Source organism: Sinocyclocheilus rhinocerous, unplaced genomic scaffold (genome assembly GCF_001515625.1).
Source record: "Sinocyclocheilus rhinocerous isolate Xijiao unplaced genomic scaffold, SAMN03320098_v1.1 scaffold18, whole genome shotgun sequence".
Taxonomy (NCBI): Eukaryota; Metazoa; Chordata; class Actinopteri; order Cypriniformes; family Cyprinidae; genus Sinocyclocheilus; species Sinocyclocheilus rhinocerous.
The window spans coordinates 102,553-120,980 of record NW_015635050.1 but is presented as its reverse complement, the minus strand read 5'-3'; the positions used below and the strand labels follow the sequence as shown (position 1 = coordinate 120,980).

General features: G+C 38.9%; 1 protein-coding gene across 1 annotated transcript in view; it reads left to right on the top strand.

Annotated features, from left to right (window-relative positions):
- shcbp1 (SHC SH2-domain binding protein 1) overlaps window positions 1-18,224 on the top strand; it is a 20,483-nt gene extending 2,259 nt beyond the window's left edge. Inside the window, exons 5-13 of the mRNA XM_016560721.1 lie at window positions 325-420; window positions 868-1,098; window positions 1,430-1,607; window positions 2,425-2,491; window positions 6,885-7,016; window positions 8,724-8,842; window positions 9,098-9,184; window positions 11,689-11,830; window positions 17,239-18,224. Coding sequence (XP_016416207.1) covers window positions 325-420; window positions 868-1,098; window positions 1,430-1,607; window positions 2,425-2,491; window positions 6,885-7,016; window positions 8,724-8,842; window positions 9,098-9,184; window positions 11,689-11,830; window positions 17,239-17,591 — 1,405 coding nt within the window. The 3' untranslated portion in view covers window positions 17,592-18,224. The remainder of the gene's footprint in view (window positions 1-324; window positions 421-867; window positions 1,099-1,429; window positions 1,608-2,424; window positions 2,492-6,884; window positions 7,017-8,723; window positions 8,843-9,097; window positions 9,185-11,688; window positions 11,831-17,238) is intronic.
- The last annotated feature ends 204 nt before the right edge of the window (window positions 18,225-18,428 follow it).

Genomic DNA, 18,428 nt, shown 5'->3' with positions numbered 1-18,428 from the left:
GCCCTAAAATATATATATATATATATATATATATACACATGTAACTTATTTCTAAATATACTATTGTTCACTTTTTTTCATATTTCATAATGTATTTTTCCATAATACATGAAATTCAATTCTGTGTGTAATACTTCGAGTGTCAAAAGAGAGATGCGAATGAACAGTTGTAATGTATACTGATTTTGATTCTGAAGAGGTTCCCCTATTAAACTGAACTGACTAGTTAAGCAGGTTTTCCTGTCACTCTCAGTCTCCCCCCACACTGTCTTTCTCTCTCCCCCCCCCCATTAACTCTTGCATACTTCTGTCTAATCCCCACAGGTTTTTCTATAAGCATATCTGGAGGAAGTGGGATGAGGAAGATGAGGACGATGACTTTGATTACTTTGTTCGGTGTGTGGAGCCTCGTCTTAGGCTGTAAGTGTCCTCTGTGTGTCCTGTCTCTTCCCCTGAAGCATGACCGCATAGCACTGAATAAATCTAAATGCTATCCCAGCAGCTCTGTGGCAGCTGTAAAGAAGCTCCGGCCATCAGGTGGCAGTGTGTACTCAGTAATGAGCAGTTCATTGTGTGACAACACTATAAATTGCTTTGAGTAATGCAAATAAATGTACTTTGCAAATAATTTATAGTCATTATGAAATGAGCTACTTAATTTAAGCATAGGATATATAGTTTTAAACTCACATTGGCATAAACAACAATGGAGACGTCAGACAAATAAATCTAATGGCACCATTGAGACATTTATTTATTTTTTTAAGTTTGATTGCAATTCTTTTTGGTGCCAGTAATGATGCAGAAATTACACATAGTCACCTGCTCATAGCTGTATTCATCTCCCCCTTCATGTATTTTCCATAGGTACTATGATATCTTGGAGGATCGCGTTCCAGCTGGTCTTGTAGCTGAGTATCACTCGACACTGGCACTCTGCTCTGAGAAGTTTCAGGAGTTTTCTAGCCTGAGAAGTGGCCTGGACAGTGACTCAGAGTCTGAGCAAGACAACGTATCCATGGTGGAAGGACTGCGCCTATATGAGCAGCTGGAAGCTCTTAAGCGCAAACTGCGTATTATTGAAAACCCGCTGCTTAGGTGATTATTACTGCTGCGTGAGTTTGAGATTGAGAGGTGTTTGTACATATGTACCCACAATGTGGCTTTACTCCTCAATCCTAAGTTAATCAGGAGAGTAACATAATGAGTACAAATGTGATTAATATTGCAACCAGGCATTCACGCTTTTTGAAGTATTTTCCAAACCTCAGGATCAATACACACTGCTCCATAATTAATCATCAGTCTTTCCTAGCTACCAGACTCCAGGTGGGATCGAAGACGTGTCAATGCGAACAGCTGTGTTTGAGTGACTGTGCCTGTTAGTTCTTTGACTTGCTCACCCATTCCTCCTCCGTGTCCTTTGCAGGTACGTTCTGGGCTACAAGGTGAACTCTGGTCAGCAGTCGTGCAGGGCAAAGGGGCCACGTCCCGCTGGCGGCAGAGTAGTTCACTTGGTATCTGCCTTGGCCACAGTTCACCAGCTTCAAAGCTTGATAACTGACAAACTGATGCCCCACTATTCAAGTGAAGAGTTTGAAGTGCAGGTGTGTGTATAACCCTTCTCTTTTTTTATGTCACAGTTGCATGTTGGTCAGAACACCTTGTACTCACCTTTTCAGGATAATGGTCTTGTTTTCTCCAGTTCTGGCTTTGTAAATAGGGATTTTGGAAGGGGTTTATGACATCTGGCCTATGAAAGGGAGAACTATGTTCACACTTTAGCATTAGTGCTTAGTGCTGTCTATGTATGTGTGTGTATGTCTGTGTGTGTGTGTGAGTGAGAGAGAGAGAGAGAAGCCACTGAAGTGTTTATGCGTTCATTTATAAGGTGATGTGCCGCTGAAGCCAACAAATTTGTGTATTGTCGATGAGGAGGATGAAGATGAGCAGAGAAAGAGGAACGTTTTTAGATATTTAGACGCTTTTAGACAGCTTGTGTATATAACTGTCACCATCCATAATACTTTTAGGTTCTAATGCCTCACTCTCAATCCACTGACTATTTTTGCATTTGTCTTTCATATGAAAGAATCACCAGTATGTAAAATCATTTTACAATAAGGTTTTATTTATGTTTTATTTAATAACATTAGTAAGCATGTACTAACAAGTAACAGTACTTCTACAGCATTTATTTATTTTTGTTAATGCCAATCTCAACATTTACTAATACATTTTCAAGGTCAGATGTTCATTGTTAGTTCACTAGTGTTGACTAGTGTTATCAGATTAGACCTTATTGTAAAATATTACCGCTTAAAATGTTTTGTGGGAGATTTTATGCAACTCCCGTCATTATAGAAATGTCATATCGATCTAGAGTAATGTAAAAATTGCTTGAATTCTGATATGACTGTTCAGACTGAGGAAAAACTACAGGATTTGGACCACTTTAGTCTGCAGTCTGAACAAAGCCTAGTTTCAAGCCGTGACAAGACATTTGGGTGGGAAATATGGTATTTTTGGTAAAGGTCACTTCCGCTATTCCAGGAGCTGAATCATGCAAATAAATTTTACATTTAAATAATGTAAATAAAGTAGTTTCAGACATGGAAGATAGAGCGCAAATCCTCCCCAAATGCTGATATTAATGCCCTGCTCTCTTTCTCCCACAGCCTCTGATCACTGTGTTTTAATTTGTTGGGTTTACCTCCTAAAGGTTAATATCTCCCTGAGAGCGCTGGCCGCCTCGGAGCTCTCAGAAAAAAATCAAATCAACGATTTCACTCATGCTAGTATAATTTTATGACTGGTAGGACTCGGTGAATAATTTTGCCAGTAAAATCTCACATGTGCTCGCTCGCTTCTCCATTTTCTGTTCGGATGGTAAGATTAAAGAGCTGTTTGTGCGGAAAGTTGTTAGGACGGTCTGATCACTAATGTCTCAAGGTGCTGTAATGCAGGATTTGTAAAGGTTTGTTAAAGCACTGTGTTCATGCACTAGCTCATGTTTGATCTCTTATTAACACAGCAGGAGGTTTAAAATTAAAATTATTTACTCGGTTTTATTTTGTTCCAAACCTGAATGACTTTCTTTGTTCTCTGAAAAATGAAAATTAATCTCCAAAATTATATTTAAAAAATGTCATGAGTAATTCTTATGACTCATCACAAATATTACAAATCCATATGATTTGCCTTGTGTGAGGACAATGCAAAATGTAATTTATGGATGAACTATACCTTTAAAAGTTAGTGACATTCAGTGTTGGGGGTAACGCATTACAAGTAACACAAGTTAACACAAGTTTTTTTACAAGTAAAGTAATGCATTACTTTTAAATTTACAGCAAAATATTGAGTTACTTTTTCAAATAAGTAACGCAAGTTACTTTGTTTTTCCATTTATTCACTGACACCTCTCATGTCCCATGTTGAGAGAAATTGGGAGTGAGGTGCAGAGGGAGAGATACTTCCTTTAGCCGGAGGCTTATTAATTTCACTTATGGTGTAAAAGGGCCTTTACAGTTGCCAAAGTATAACTTTCGGGGTTTTGTTATTTAATAAAGCAATAAACCCCAAGAAGCCGTGGTTTACAGTGAGGAGGAAGTGTTCTCTGACGGAGCCCACCGTGAGTCTGGCTCTGAAGAACGTGTGCGATGCCATTGCACAGAAGCAGAAAGGACAAGCGTCTGCGAAAGCAGGCTCATATTCAGCCAACGGGACGTCCAAACCAGAGGCTCTCTGTGCCACTCACGGAGAGGGACTCAAATTGTTCTGCCAATATGATGAAGAAGTTCTCTGCTGTGTTTGTCAAACGTCCAAGAAACATCAAGGCCACAGTGTGTGTCCTTTGGAAGAAGCAGCAAACGATCTCAAGGTGATGTATTAAGAATTTTCCTTAATTCTTAGTTGTAAGAAATAATTTTCCAAATAAGCCTTATTTTTACCAGAATAAACCAAAATAATAAGCCTAAAAATGGCTTTTGGTTGTTTTTATTTTGAAATTATTTATGACATGCATTTTAACCCTCCAAATTCTTATTACCATAATGTTTAATAAAGCAATAAACCCCAAGAAGCCGTGGTTTACAGTGAATTTATAACAGCTAAGGGGCATTGTTAGGCACGACGCGAAGCGGTGAAGTGAATAACCACTTAAAACGGTTATTCCATATACGTAGTAAGGTTTCACAAAATAAAACGGCGCAAATTAAGTGTAATGTTAATAATAAAAAAACATTATTCTTCCACCAAACAATGTAGTTCCTCAGAATCAGTTGTGGTTGCAACAAAGTGGTTGCCGAGTAACACACAAACATAAACAAAGGTGTATGTTTGTAGAGTAATTTACAACAGCTTCGAACATGGCTCAGCCAATCAGAATCAAGGACCGGAACTATCCGTTTTATAAAAACAAATAAACATGCCCAGGCCAAGTGATAAAAAGTAACTCAAAAGTAACGTAATGCATTACTTTCCATAAAGAGTAACTCAATTAGTTTCTTTTTTATGGAGTAATGCAATATTGTAATGCATTATTTTTAAAAGTAACTTTCCTCTTAACACTAGTGACATTAGTGGTGTCTAAATTGTTTGGCCAGTTTTAGCGGCAGTGATGTAGAGACATTGACCTTTATCATCTGATTGATTTGGAAGGTACTTCTTTCTTTCTTTATTTCATCCACCTCCATCTAAAACTCAGTGGAAATCACCTGTATTTTGTACTATTCTTTTCCCTTTAATAACACTTTGTGATACAGCATGCTTCATAACACTAAGTCAATAGTCTGGCACCGGGCCTTGTTTGTCAAAATGATTCCCTGGACGTGTATAAAACGAACACCGCAGTCGGTGCGTGATATTAGAAAGCCTGCCGAGGTAATTGAGCTCGATGGCGCAATAACCACCTTTCAATGATGGGGGGGCGGAAATGAATGCATGAGGAATGTGGAGGCAGGCAAGCAGAGAGAGCACGGGGTCAGGGTCGAGTCTCTTTATGCAAATGGACGACCTGCAAAGTCAGATAGCGATGAAGTCAAATGAGGAAGAAGAAAGAAGGCCTGGAGGATGCTGTTTAAATATGGAGGTTTTGTGTGCTTGGCAGTCCCTCCTGCAGCGTCAGGGAAGCCCTGAAAGAGGAGATAACGCACAGGCGGCTGCTGGCTCTACTACAGGAGAAGAGCAACTCAATTAGACCACTGCCAGATTACCATAAAAGAACTCGGCTTCCCGCACTAAAGGTCTTTGATATTATTTAGCGAAAACGTCAGACATGCCTCTGTCTCAGGCTACAGCTTTATCGGCAAGATTATTTGAAGGAGCTCTAAATAGTTTTGCATGTTTTTTATATGTAAAGTGAGTCATTGAGACCTGCAACGGTGTTGCATTTTGGAGTGCAGGAAGTACGGTCTGTGATTCTGTGTTTTTCCAATTCAAATCGTCCCACTGCTGTCAATTACGGTCGGTGAGATCTTCCAGCAAATCCACTGTTGTTACCTGCACACGTAGAAGTGAGGATGGTGCTGTGACCTTATTGGTCTATATTCAGCCTTTGGCATTTGAAAGAAGTGTGTGAGAGCTGACCAGGGTGCTCAAGTTCATCTAGGCATTGTTAGAAAAGTCTGGGAGAAACCTGCTTCAGGACCATCTGTCAAAGAGCAGTGTGTAATGAAGCCGGGCTGTCAAACTCTGCGGCTTTGAACCGCTGCTCTCGCTGACCTGCCACCACTATCTCAAACTGAGATGGTGCTAAGCTGACCTCTCAGTCATCTGTCTGCCATTATATGAAGATGTTTATTTTATTTGTGTTACTTATTTATTTGATTTATTAAATTGTCAATTTAGTTTTGTTATTTACATTTACATTATATTTAAATTTTGTCATTTAGCAGATGCTTTTATCCAAAGCGACTAACAAATGAGGACAATAGAAGCAATCAAAACCAACAAAAGAGCAATAATATGCAAGTGTTATATTAGTATATTATTATAGTGTTATATTTCAATTTCACAAAGAAATGTGCAGCATTTTGTCCAAGCAATAATAAAAGGACACATTTAATTTGTAATTTGTCTTAAATCTCATTTTGTAAAAAAAAAAACCGTGAATCAAATCGAATCGTGAAATCAAAATCGTGAATCGAATCGAATCGTGAGTTGAGTGAATCGTTACATCCCTAATGATGACGTGATGTTTCACTCATAATTACCTCAGGCATAAAACAAACGAAAATCATCAGCAAAAATTTAACTGGTTTGAATGGCAAACCATGCAGAGCAATTACTATACGCAATGAAATATAAATGTCACTGCCATTTGATGCTGGATGTGGTGAATAAGCTGCCAGTGATCAAAATATTGAATATGAAGTCATTGAAAACGATAGTTTTGAGAATATGGCTGAGATCGTGAATATGAGGGAAATACATCCCCTTAACAGATGCTGAATGTACTGTGGAAGTGAGCTCGGACGATGACAGCGATGGTAAAATCATCTGCTCAAATTGAACCCCTTTAAGTTTCAAAAAGGAAACAAAATATGCTTTATTTTATTCTTCTGTAATTGTTCTTAAAATATCAAGATACTTTTTTGCTATTGCAGCAGTTAGAGGTCCATCCGTGCTGGATATATAGGTCCGGGTCGCTAAAGACCCGAATATGTAATAATGATTGGCAAAACATTCATGCATTTAAGGGTTAAAAGAGGCATAAACAACATTAAACATCCATGCAGTGATTATTTTAGCTTATTTTATTTTGTAAAATACGTTTTTTGCTTTTTGTAAGTTGCTTTGGATAAAAAGTGTTTGCCAAGTATGTGAGGGTTGGTCATGAAAGCACTTTTTCTAGAGCCATTTCTCTCCCCGTCTTCCCTCAGGATACGGTCTGCCGGACGAGGTGGTGATCGAGAAGCGTAACAAGGGTGACACTTTTGTGGAGTCAACAGGAGCAAACGTCAAACTCTCAAATCTAAAGTTCATACAGCGCGACGCCATTGAAGGCATCTTGTGTGAGTTTCAAAGAAAATTGTCCTGCCTCTTTCCCCCCTTTCCAGCTGTTTGTCGAAGAGTCTTGAGGGACTGCTGCTGTTGAATGGACAGCAGTATATTCAACAGAGAACTGACATGCTGCTTTTGCTCAGACATTCATTTGGCAACACAGTAACGAGTCATCTTAAGTTTTCCTTGTAATTTCATTGGTGAGCTCTTCTGGCATGCCTAGCCTTTGGGAGACTTTAAATCTGTATCCCTGTGTGCAGCTTCACTAAAGGTTTGCTTCCTGTGGGATTTCTGATCTGGTCAGAGTAACAGGCTTATTATCCACTGGATATCCTGCTTGCTTCCAAAACAATATGTTCCCTATTGTATTATGGCTAGACAATATAAATAAGGAAAAAAAAGTTTGACACTATTTTTCAGACTTTTTTTTAATAAGAATCTCGATCTGTGAATTTGTTCTGCTTAAAAGGGACTTTTAATCACCATTTTGACCAGTCAGTGTAGCCAAATTATTTCTTTATATGAAAGAAAATTATATTTTTATTCAGCAAGGATGCATTCAATTGTTTAAAAGGGACAGTAATGACTTTTACATTGTTACAAAAGTTTCTATTTGTTGTTATTTTGATCTTTCTAATAAAAAAAAAAAACGTTTTTTTTTTTTATCGAGAATATTTACAGAAATCTGCATATTGCTGCTGAAAATTCAGCTTTGCATCACAGAAGCACATTACATTTTAAAACACATTCAAATTGAAAAAGTAATTTTAAACTGAAATAATATTTCACAATATTACTGTTTTTATTATTTTCTTGATCAAATAAATGCAGCCTTGGTGAGCATATGAAACGTCTTTCAAAAACATTAAAAACATTTTACTGACCCTAAACTTTTAAACCATAGGATGTTTTTACCATTATAACAATTTTTAGTCAAAGAACAGCAGTAGATTACCCACATAGATCTATACTGAAAATATTTTTAAACATAAACAATACAGAAAGGGGTTTCTGTGAATTGTTTATTATAATTTTTTTTATATATAATTGTATATATACATATATATAATTGCTAATCAAAATTTTCAGTCATTAGCCCCTTTCACACAGCGTGTTGATTCTGGAAAATTGCTGGAGTGCCTTCTGTGTGAACGCAAACACGTACCGGGATGGGGAACTAGTTATATTGCCGGGATCAGTTCCGGCATGAGCCCTGTGTGAACAAAAGCCAGAACCAATGCCGTAAAGGGTACGCGCCACATTACACGTCATATCCTAATGTCACGTGTCTTTACAGGATCTTTACGGGATCTGTGGGAACACACGCACAGATTCCGGAAAATCACTGGCAGTGTGAATGAACCAAAATCAAACCATTCCAGGACAAATCATGGGACATATCCGTGTATTTTCTGGAATCTCTGTGTGAAAGGGACTATTCAAAACAGTTTGAAGTGGTTCACAAATATAAATAAAACTTTAAATAAAAGATGTTATCTGTTTTAACCCTTACATATCCAGAAATCTGGATGACTGATCTAATTTTGGAAACGGAGTAGTCAAATAAAAATTGTGATACCGTTAATGTTATTTTGTATTGCGAATATTCAATGTAGCGTAGCACTATTCTATATCTTTATATGTGACCTTTCCTCCTTGCATGTCCTGCCGCCGTCCTCCAATGTCTTTTCGATTTGGCACCCTTTATCTTTCATCAGGTGTTCGCCAGGGGAAGCTGGAAATGGAAAATTGTGTGATGCAGTGTGAGACCACAGGTGTGATTGTGCGATCGGCGGCCCAGCTCGGCATGAACATGTGCGACCTGTACGGCTCCAAGGTAAGCTGCACTAGCACACGGTACCTCACTTAAATTATAAGAAGACTTCTTTACTCATGAAATGAGTATTATCATTTGAATGTATTGCTCTGTCATCTATTCTTTGCAGTAGTTATTACAGTATGAAATCCAGATGAGTAAGGTCTTGCCAGAAGCATTCTTAGACTGATTTACCACCAGCCGTTTCACTAAATAGCCCCTTCTTCATTGACCAATACCATTATCATTCTGATGGTCGCTGTGTGCTCGCTTCAGGGTGCCGGTGTGGAGATCTACCCTGGGAGTGTATGCAGTCTGGTGGGCAATGGCATCCATCACTGCAAGGAGGGGATCCTGATTAAGGTGAGGAAGATGGATGAGCTTCGGCTCTTCTAAACACCTATAGATTAGCCCGTCTGGCTCTTACTGCTAATCGTTGCCCAGGCAACAGCAAGTATCTTACCTGACCCAACAGAGCCGCACTTTAGAGCTGTCTTAGTATCGTATTAATGATCTAGTGAATTAATGCATTTAGAAGACCTCCAGGGAAGTTGGCCCCTTTAGTGTGTAAGTGGAGTGGGACTTCACTGGCCACCGTAGGGCGTCTTTGATGGTAATAGCTTTAAGCTGTGTCACCAGAGGTCAGTACGCTCACACAGTTCAGAGGAAATCTTAGAAAAGCCAGTGAGCACCCCGGAGTTGTAGACATGAATTAGTGCTGGGCGGTATACCGGTTCATACCGAATACCGGTGTTTATTTTTGTTATGATATGAATTTTTAAAATACCGCAATACCGGTGTATGTAGCTTAAACAACGTTCGGAACGCGACACTGTTTGAAAGGGGTCCCTTTTCACTGTTGCACTGTCATGAGGGAACAGCTGTATGTGTTACTAAGCGTGAAAGTTCCGAAACTGAAGCTGTAGAACTAATAGAACGTGATGACACAGAAGAACTCATCCACAATATCCACATTGACCGCCACAAATATCCACCGCCCCCTGCCATCAGCTCCCGCGTCTCACACACACGAGCGCGACTTTAGCACTAGATTTAGCAACTTTCAGACCCATTTTAGCGGCTTTTTTTACATAGAATATTCATACTGACAAACCTAGCGACTTTTCTGGATAAACCTTAGCTATGGTTCAGTTGGAAGATTTCGCCAGTGCTGTCCCGCGAACACGAGGTCTGACTTTCCCGGAGAAGTGTCACCTCTCTCGACGTCTGTTCTGTGCAGTGAGCGGCAGAGAAGCAGTGCATTCAGTTGGCCGCACCGCAGCCGACACGTCAATAAATGAGTACAAAACAGCGTTTCCTAGCACCTGTCGCTTACTGATTGTTTGGAATTATAAATATGAGCATAGTTCGTCTGTTAATATCACATGCACTTTTTTCTTTGTTGTTTTTTTTAGTTTGCTACTCAGACGCAGGCAGTGCGCTGCATGAGACAAAAAAGTAATACAGCCAAAACAACCGCATAGCCGCTCTTTAGTGTAGATGCATGTTGATTTTATCAGACGATGCCGCGATTATAAATGAGAGTGACTCCTGGTTAACATGTATTAAAAGGGGTCGTGTTTAGTCACTATTTAGTGTGGTATTTTTTGACAATATTCACTCATCATGACAGTAAAATAGGGCATTCTAAGTCAATATACTGCAGTATTTCCTCTCTCAATCAGTAGAAAATATGGTTAACACCCGGTCATGCATGAAAAAAAAATACCGTCATGTACCGTGAAACCGGTATAATTTTGAAAAATACCGTGATATAAATATTTGGTCATACTGCCCAGCACTAATATATATACAGGCTAAAGTAATTTCACTTACTCAGGTACCTTCTCTGCCTGAAGTCTAACCGTTCCAGTATGTCCAGTAAAGTTTCGGTGCCTTTCCATGTAAACTTATATATTTTTTGTCAATGGGTTCTTGGCTAAAAGTTAATATGAATGACAGGTCACTGGATGTGAGGTTGTTGGAAATTGTGGTGCTAGCTGAATGTTGATATGTATGATTTTTGATTCTTTAAATTATATAATGAACATTGTTACTGCAACTATCTAGTTGAAGACGATTATTGCTATATCAGCTGATCAATAAATGTAACCTGTATCATATTGGTAAAAATATCAGTAAATTTCAGAATGTGCCAATTTGGAAGTTTACTTGTATCTGATTTTATGAATATCATAAATGGTTAAAAAAATGGTTTATTTATTTATTTTGATGTTCATTTAAATCGCTTACTGATTGTTTGGAATTATAAATATGAGCGTAGTTCGTCTGTTAATATCACATTCACTTTTTTTTAAATGTTTTTTTTAGTTTGTTACTCAGTGTTGTTAGGTTACTCAGTGTTACTCAGTGCTCTCAATCAGTAGAAAATATGGTTAACACCCGGTCATGCATGAAAAAAAAAATACTGTCATGTACCGTGTAACCGGTATAATTTTGGAAAATACCGTGATATACATTTTTGGTCATACCGCCCAGCACTAACATGAATCTTTGTGGAAAATCTTGCCAATTGGCTTCATTTGAGAAAGTGTGTCTTGAGAAAGTCATCGCATAATACTTCAGCTCAAGTCAGTGTTAGTGTTTCACCTGAGAGCAAATTAGATTCTCACACAGGTAGCAGCATCCCAAAAGGATTTTTCCGTAATTAACTATAGCGGAATAATTAGATTTTATCTACCTTCCTAAAGCTTTGTGCATTTGTGTACATGCTGCGCCTTCCCAACCTCAGTCTTTTATTCTTCCTCACTTTGCTTAGGCCAGAAAGAGATGTGAGAGTGTGCGTGCACATGTTCATTTGTGTAGGCATGCTGCATGTTTACCACCCCCTGCTTCCCCTTTGGCAGGATTTTGCAGACGAGTTGGACGCCATGCCTAAAATCACCATGGTGAATAACGTGATCCACAACAATCAGGGCTACGGTGTTATCTTGGTCAAGCCAGGTGATGCTGCCGTGGAGGATCTTCCCGCAGAGCCCAATGCCGCAGGTGCCATTTTCTTCTTCTGTCTGCTTCTGCCACCTCAGTTCACCATCAGCAGGGCATGTTCTCAAATTAACACCAGCTAGTTCATTAAGGGCGCTTAACTTGAAACAACTCAAGAAGTAGAAATGCTAACATCTCTAGGTTTTGTGCTGCATGCATTATAGGGTTTATTAAATGAAAATTTTCTCTTTTTCGGTTCTAAAGTATTATGTTACTTATTGTTTTTTTTTTTTATCAGCGGAACACAGAATGACAGTTTTAAAGGATCTTCACAAAGCTCTTTTCATATAACAACTGTTAATAGTGAATAGCTTGTCAAGCTCAAAAATGACAAAACACTAAAAGATTCATAATAAACTGGTTATGTTTCAGTTATTAGCTGATATTTGAGATTTTTTTTAATCTGTAATTTTTTTAATGTAATGTTTAATCTTTGAAAATGCTAATAAGTAATACATGTTAAATATGTTAAAATAAGTATTTTTAATGCCGTACCATAATTTTTTTTTTTTTTAAGTTGAACGCCTTTGACAAATGTTTTCTTGAAGTACCCCCTGATATTTTAATAAATTCAATAATTTTACACATTTGCATGTTCGTGGTTTACAGGTGCCAATTAATAGACATATGACCCTAGTATTAATCAAATCACAAACCCCCTGCAGTTCCCTCACTAACCCCCAGGGCTTAGTGAACCCCAAATTTATCTGTTATCAGCCATAACATAATTATCAGTATGAGTTGCATTAAATGAGTTGAAATAATGCATTAAAATTGTTATTTACTGATAATCTTGCTGTCAGTCAGCTGTTAACCCGAGAATCACTGCGACTGGAACATTGGTCAGTGACCAGTCCAATTCGTAAACCAAATCAACTGCATAGCTTCAGAAATGACTCGTATGATATATATATATAGTTTTATAATAAAAGGATAATTTATTATTAACTCTAAAATAGAGTGAAATAAAAGGATAATGCTTTTATTGCTTATTATTTTAATGCTAATTTTTTAGCAGTTTATTGGGAAATATAAAAATGTGCTTGAGCTTGCAAATAATACAGTACATAACCGTCTTTCGGATGAGACGTTAAACCGAGGTCCTGACTCTCTGTGGTCATTAAAAATCCCATGGCACTTCTCGTAACGAGTAGGGGTGTAACCCCGGTGTCCTGGCCAAATTGCCCCCCTGGCCTTTGTCAATCATGGCCTTCTAATAATCCCCATCAAGTTGATTGGCTCTATGACTCTCTCTCCTCTCCACCTGTAGCTGGTGTGTGGTGAGCACACTGGCGCCGTTGTCCTGTGGCTGCCGTCGCATCATCCAAGTGGATGCTGCACATTGGTGGTGGTTGAGGAGAGACCCCCCAAATGATTGTAAAGCGCTTTGTACAACAATACACAATAAAAGCGCTATATAAATGCATCATTCATTCATTCATAAATAATACATTCATGTGTCCAGGGCCTCCATGTTAGAGCTGATTTTTTTATTAATTTTTTTTGTCTGCTGCATTTTCTTGGTTTCTTGTACGGGGAATAGTGTAACCTTGAAGTTTTTTGCTTTCACACATCTTATCTTCTTTGCCATAAATGAAATAGGCCATGACCAGTCTCCCCATTACTGTAAATGGTTCTGTACATATGCCAAAAGTCTATATAGCTTGTGAAGGAATCCGCAGGACTCAGTCCGACAATGCGAAAAGTGCTCTACTTTCTCCTGCTGTAATATCAGTAAAAAATATATTCGCTTGCATAAAATTTTTGTTAAAAATGCCATCCTGGGTCTGTTGGAAGGCCTGTCTGTAATGACTGCCATCCCCACGGTACTTTTCTTCAGCAGGATTGGCTTTTTTCCCCTTTCTCAGCCAGCTCCATTTTGAGAAAATGGAAGAACGGAAATACGCTTGACATTCAATGAAAGGCAGCTGTGAATGCAGTGTGCTTAATTTCTGAATTATGCTCAGCAGAAGGCATCTCAGCTTCAAAATAAAAGTAGACCCTACTTCTCTCTCGGATTCCTTTGTTTCCGCATCTCACCGTCTGCCTTTGTATAGTTTCAGTTGACATGTGCATGTTTTTGTTTTGGTGTTGGTTAGGAGAATTCAGAATCTTGTTTATTTTCTGTAAAATAAATGGTTATGCATTTTTTTTTATTATGCAGGTGAGAAGCATAGGTTGATCCTTAGCCATTTTTGTATGTGCAGAAAGTAGAGCAGATTTAGTTATTTAGATTGCAAATCTCATTGTATTCAAATGAATCCATTTGAATTAAATATAATACATATTGTAAAGAAAATGTAGGTTATGGTATAGTTCTTCCTTGCACATCTCAGGAATGAGAAAAAAAAGTTTATACTACGGTGTATGCCTATAACTGTTGACTTTCCTAAAGATGCTTTCTCGTAGAATATAGGAAATTCTCTGTCTAGTATTACAGTGTAATTGTTTTTTGTCATTAATGACTTTGTTTGCCAGGAACAGCAGGGTTTAGTTTTAGTGCAGAGGCCCTCCATTTAGGGCAGAGTCGTAGATGTTTCAAACCATTCCTTTTATTGTACCCTATCATTTTCTGGCTGACTATAACCATTCATATTGCTCCCTGCTGGAAGGGTGAATGAGAGCGTTTCCCCTTCTAGGGAACTCGTGCTGCGTCCTCTAGCGGACACGATGGGGACTGCTGCCAGCAGGACCGGTGTTTGAAGCACGTCTGAAACTAATCCAATCCTATTGGCCCACGTAGCCTGTGACGTCACAGGTGGGCACCCTTAAAGTATATGGGGCTGTTGTGTTCACATATCGCGCTTAAAAACGCATGGAAAATGCTAGCTGTGCTACTTTCTCCTTCTTTCCAAAGCACTTGGGAGCTTGCGCTCCCGTTGGGTCTACCGTTGCTAAGCAACCATGAGCTGCGCTCTCCATGACGATGAGGACGTTTCAGCAAAGGATAAGTGGATTTCCAGCACTGAAAATCGCTTGCAGTAGTAAATTTATACATTTAAAAAAAAAAAAAAAAAAGGCTATTCCTGTACAGCTATTATCAGCTGTTCCTCCATCCTCCATCCTTTGAGGGCAAGATGGCGCCAGTGTCGGCATGCCGTCTGCTGCTCTCTTGTCTGATAGTTTGGTTGTTTGTTTGGTACTCAAACTGTGGCACCCTTGTGGTTTATGATCGCCAGTCTCTTTTGGATATTGGGTCAACATTTTTTAATTTTCACAAGTCGGATGTGGAGTTTGTTTTTTACAAACCGCATGGGAGTTTTACAACGGACATTCCAGAGTGCATTCGCCGCTGGCCTCTTAATAGTCCACGGAGGAAGCGCAGGAGGAGACACGGGTCTCAGGTAGGACTCGCGATCAAGCTGAAAGCCCGTCTGCATGCGGGCTGTATTTCAAGCCCTTTTCTCAAGCCGCTCTATGGTGGCTCCATGGTCTGGCGTCTCTTGGATCAGGCTCACCGGTGGCTTCGACCTGTTCTTCCCTTGTTCTACTGGGAAGGCCCTGGGTTGGCCTTCCTCGGATCGGCCGCTATCTCCGGAGAACTGGAGCAGCTCCTGGTGTGCTGCGTCCGCTGTGCAGAGTGTCACTCTCCCCAGGCGCGGTTCCTCCACCCAATGTGGTTTTAATCAATGCTTGTTCAGAGGTGAATAAGACTTTTCTGCTGAATGACTTTTCTTTGGATTTTCTTTCAAAAATTTGGATTTTATGTTTATAACTGAATCCTGGATTAAGGATAGCGATCTTATCCCTTTTCTGAATTGGTCCCGGTTGACTGTAAATTTTTTTAACTTTTAACTTGGCCAAAATGGACAAGGGGGTGGGTTATTGACTGTTATGAAAAACACTCAACGCTGCTCAATGTCGCTCCGTCCCTGTGGATATCTATACCAGCTTCGAAGCCCAACTTCTCCATCTAGACTGGAACGGTCCTGTCTGCTTAGGGGTGATCTACCATCCTCCACTTTCAGTTAAGGACTTTCTACAGCAATTCACTGATTTCATTAGTAACATTGCCACTAAATTTGATCGCTTTTTATTGGTGGGCGATTTTAACATTCATGTTTGCTGTCAGTAAAACCCTCTGTCGAGGGAATTTCTTAATATAATTGACACTTTTAACCTGATACAGTGGTTTAAAGGGCCCACTCATATCCACAGTCATACTCTGGACCTTGTTCTCTCTTATGGGGTTGATATTAATGATATTACCATTTCTGATTATATGCTCTCTGATCATAAGCCTATTATATTTGCCATGTCTCTTCATATATTTGCCTTTCTCATGCTTCTACTAAGGTGCCAATTCTGTCTCTGGTTTACTCTCCTCAATTTGGTGTAAATTTTAGTCAATGCTTTACTAAGCCCTGCTCTCATTTACTCATGGACTCTCCATTATCGGACTTGGATGTGGACGAACATCTCAGTCTGTTAAATAGTGCTTGGCTCGATGTAATGAATGTGACTGCTCCTTTAAAGCCTTTTGAGCACAAACCTAAGTCGGAATTGTGGCATACTGCTGAGACTCGGCTGCTAAGGCAAACATGTAGAAAGGCTGAGCATAAGTGGAAAAAGGACAATTTACATATTTCATTACAGTTGTTCAAAGACAGTTTATTGGCTTATCAGAGTGCCGCCAAATTGGCTAAGGCGACCTATTTTTCTAATTTAATTCTACATAATCAGTCCAGACCCAAGATTTTGTTTTCTGTTATCAATTCTGTTGTTAATCCCCTGGTAAATACTCTGTCTGTTGCCTCTGTCACTCTTTGTGAAAGCTTCTCAAGGTTTTTTAAGGCTAAAGTGGTTAAACTAGGACTGGTAGCTTATACTTCCTCTATTGAGTTGCCTCTCCCCCCGCCATTGCCTGCATATTGGGATGTTTTTGAACCTGTTTCCCTTCAGTCACAACTAAGTTGTTGAAGTGTTCTGTAGGCACCCTCTTATACTGGGTGCCCGCCTGTGACATCACGGGCTACGTGGACCAATAGGATTGGAGTTATTTCACACGTGCTTCAAACACCGGTCCTGTTGGCGGCAGTCCCCATAGTGTCCGCTAGAGGACGCAGCGTCTCGTTCCCTCTTGGGGAACCATGGTTATATGTGTAACCTGAGACATTTAGGTGCATGAGACTGTGCTTCCTGCTTTCTAGTCAGGAATTAAAGGAATAATTCACTCAAAAATAAAAATTGTGTCATTTATTCTTTCTCATGTTGTTTCAAACAGTACGACTGCTTCTGAACTGTTCCTGTGTCACAACTGAGATTAATCTATTTGTTCAAATTATATTTGCACCGAGGCTTCTCTAGTTATGATTTACTGTTTCCTTTAAGGTTTGGGGTTTTAGATTAAAAATGCTAACTAAAATCTAATCTAATCTGAAGCCTGTTGTGTGCCTCTTCTGTTTTGTCAGATGAGAAAGAGGAAGAATCTGAGGACACAGGAGTAAAATCAGAGGCTGATATAGATGATGATGATGATGGTGATGCTGATGATAATGTGCCTGTCATTGTTGTGGAGGAAGAGTGCCCAGCCATCCAACATGGTCACTCAATCCCTCCAGACTTCACTGAGGGAAATTATGCCATCAAACAAGAGTTGGTTGCCACATCGGCCAAGAAACACAGGCTTCAGAAGAGCCGGATGAAAGCACTAGGGGCCATGCAGGCTGATGAGAATCTACTCTCACAGGAAATGTTCATTTCCATTCATGGAAATCAGTTTAAGCACAATGGAAAGGGAAGCTTTGGTACCTTCCTGTACTGAAGGCTTCTCTACGGCAAGCATGCACAGACACACTTTAGTGTTTAATTATTTATTCAGTGTTTCTTCAATTTTGCTTCGTTTATTTTGTGAGCTTTCATTAATTACTGTGTGAGTGAAATGCCAAATGAATTAAATGTGCTAAAATGTGTAGCCTTTTAAACTTTCTATTTTTATCCTGTGACTTTTTGAATGTATTTTTTGTTTATCAGAAAGTTTTTAAACACTGAAACACTTGTACATAAAATAACACAAAAGAGCGGCATCTTGGAAATTTTGTTCACAATATCTCATGTTTAAGAACAAACATGTTCAAAGACACTTTTTGTTTTTTTTTCCTTGAGAGTTTACACTGTTCATGTTTTGTCCACACTCTAGTTTAATGGTTACTATAGTCACTAATAAGCACTAAAAGCATTTAGTCACTAAAAAGCAGAAGCAGTCATACTTTTTTTTCTTAATTGTCTCATTATATTTTGTAGAAATAAAGACGTTTTATTCTTCCAAATTGCAAAAATCTGCTTTATGTAGTTTACTCTATAAACAAAAAAGCATGGAAGAGTAAGAGAGTTACTGGTTTTGCCGGTGTTTAGGCATCCCTTTTGTGAAAAATTAAATCCCATTTATTAAATTACCTTTGATTAATTCCCAGAAAATTAAAGTTACACTTCATTATAATGAAGACTGTTTGATTAATTTCATAATCCAGCATGCTATCTAAAAAAAAAAAAGCCCTTTTTTTGTCTGCATTAAAGGGGTCATATGATGCTGCTAAAAAGAACATTATTTTGTGTATTTGGTGTAATGAAATGTGTTTATGCGGTTTAAAGTAAAAAAAAA